Here is a 2,160-nt window from a genome sequence, read left to right as displayed (position 1 = left end):
GGAAAACAAAAATTATGGGGGTCAATAAGCACATTTTAACTATTTTTATAAGTTTTACTTCTAAAAATACAAGCACATTTTAATAATTTTATTATAAGTTTTACTTCGAAAAATACCAAGTAAATTTATGGGGGTCTTCACCCGCCAACAGCTACTGTGGCTCCAACGGCAATAGCAAGAAGCTTCTCCATCCGCAATGTCATCATCATGATAGTCTTGGATGCCTTGTCTGTATTTTTACCTACCAAATTCTTCACTATCCCTGTACTGTCGGTACAAACCATGACGTCATAGTTTGCAGTATCTGGCGATTCCTTGAGTCCCAAGGCAGCGCTCTTGAGAGACGTGATAATGGTCGCAAAGGCATCTTGACTCGCCGCAAACTGCTTCTTCAATTTTGGATTTTCCTTTGCCGCTTTACCGGCGAAACTCGCAGACTTACGGGCATAAGACATGGTGAGGCTGAGCGTGGCCTCAGCCGCTTGGAACTACAGATTGGAATAATATACTGATTGAGAATGAGCCATGGACATACTTGCAATTACAAAATTTTAACAAGTGATAGATATATCTCTATCTATTGGTTTTAAAAATGATATAATAGTACGTACCGTGCTGGTGGCAGAAGCCGCCGGAGGATATGCGTTCAACGTTTTGACGCAAAAGGCTTTGTTGGTGGTACGTCGGCATATGGCGTCGATGTATTTTGTGGCCGAAGCAGAGACTAAAAGAAATGATAACACAACTGCAAGAGAACGGAGGCCAAAACAGTAGGAAGAAGAAGAAGCCATCCCTTCGTTAATATCTAGATTGTGGTAATGACTAATGTATCAACAATTGTTGTCTGGTTTATATAATACTTGCACGCATAATAGATACATTACACCTTTTGCCCATTTGCTTCAAGATTGGTCAATGTTTAAGATTTAGTTCACATTCACTTTCTCTTAGACTTTCTGGTTTTCTTTCATTCTCTATATAGAACTTCAAAATACAGATGGATCACAATAATTGGTTAATCTTCTTATTATTATCTCCTTTTTCGGAGAATTTGGTGCATGACCATAAAATGACCTAATATTAGATCAATGGCATATGTAAGGTGGAGATGGACGATTATACCCTTTTTGAAAAGAATTATTGACAAACACTACACATGACATAAAAAAACACTGGCCACTTTATTAGTTTATTTTTATAACTATGGATGCATGCAAATTGTTCTATAGAGAAAGTTACAGTAAATTTTGACAAAATTCTGGCCTAAACGTATTTATTTCCCCAAACGGTTTTGTGTGCAACCCCCTCAATTATTTTCATGAGTTCATCATTTTCTTAGAGTTCATCATTATTAATTGCTTAGAAAGTTTATTTTATCAACCAAAAATTAGTGTTCTGTTTTTTAATAGTTACTTTATTTTTCTATTTTATTTAGCTAAAAATTTTATCGTTTCAACTTTATCTCCTGCCTACAATATTATATTTTGATATTTTACTATATATAATAAAGAACATTTTGCCTTTTGTATATATATAATATAATATAGAAAAAAATAACTTGGCAACGTTCTTATATAGTTATATGTATGATATGTATATTACCCTCTGTTTAAATGATATTGGTTTAGCTATATCCTGTAGTTATATATGTTTTTATACTGTTTTAAATGACTTGCATCATTAGTAAAAAAATTAGTGACAAGTAATGTTGATCATTTTGTGGTTATGTTTGCTACACGTACACCTAGCAAATTTATTACAATTTTTTTGTAGTGGTTACACATTCGTTGGCTACAAATTAGTGACGAGTAATGTTGTGTTGAACTTGCTACAACAATTTCCCCCACTAAATCTGTTACAAATTTCCAACAATACTCAATCGTCTCTTGCCGTCACTATATACTTATGTTTAGTTGCAATTTAGCTGCAATTTACCTTAACTCAATATTTGTCACTAATTAGTATCAGAATGTGGCTATATTTTGCTACAAGTACATTCGTAATAATTTCCCGTGGCTATATAATCTAATTTTAATAGTGTTGGTAGATCATTTATGTATTGATAAAACATTTTTATCTATAATGTATCCTCGATTAATCATTGAATTTGAAGGCAACGAAATAAAATGAGGACACATAAAAAAAAAAAAAAAAAAAAAA

The 2,160-nt window shown here is 33.0% G+C and overlaps 1 protein-coding gene across 1 annotated transcript; it reads right to left on the bottom strand.

Annotated features, from left to right (window-relative positions):
• Positions 1-924, bottom strand: LOC104760994. Its single transcript, XM_010484006.2, has 2 exons — positions 612-924; positions 1-488 (listed from the first exon to the last, which is right to left on the bottom strand). The coding sequence occupies exons 1-2, from the start codon at positions 789-791 to the stop codon at positions 138-140; spliced, it is 531 nt and encodes a 176-aa protein (XP_010482308.1). The 5' UTR covers positions 792-924; the 3' UTR covers positions 1-137.

This window comes from Camelina sativa, chromosome 18 (genome assembly GCF_000633955.1).
Source record: "Camelina sativa cultivar DH55 chromosome 18, Cs, whole genome shotgun sequence".
In the NCBI taxonomy this organism is placed as follows: domain Eukaryota; kingdom Viridiplantae; phylum Streptophyta; class Magnoliopsida; order Brassicales; family Brassicaceae; genus Camelina; species Camelina sativa.
Note: the sequence above shows the minus strand (reverse complement) of the source record. Positions and strands in the feature narration are given on the sequence as shown.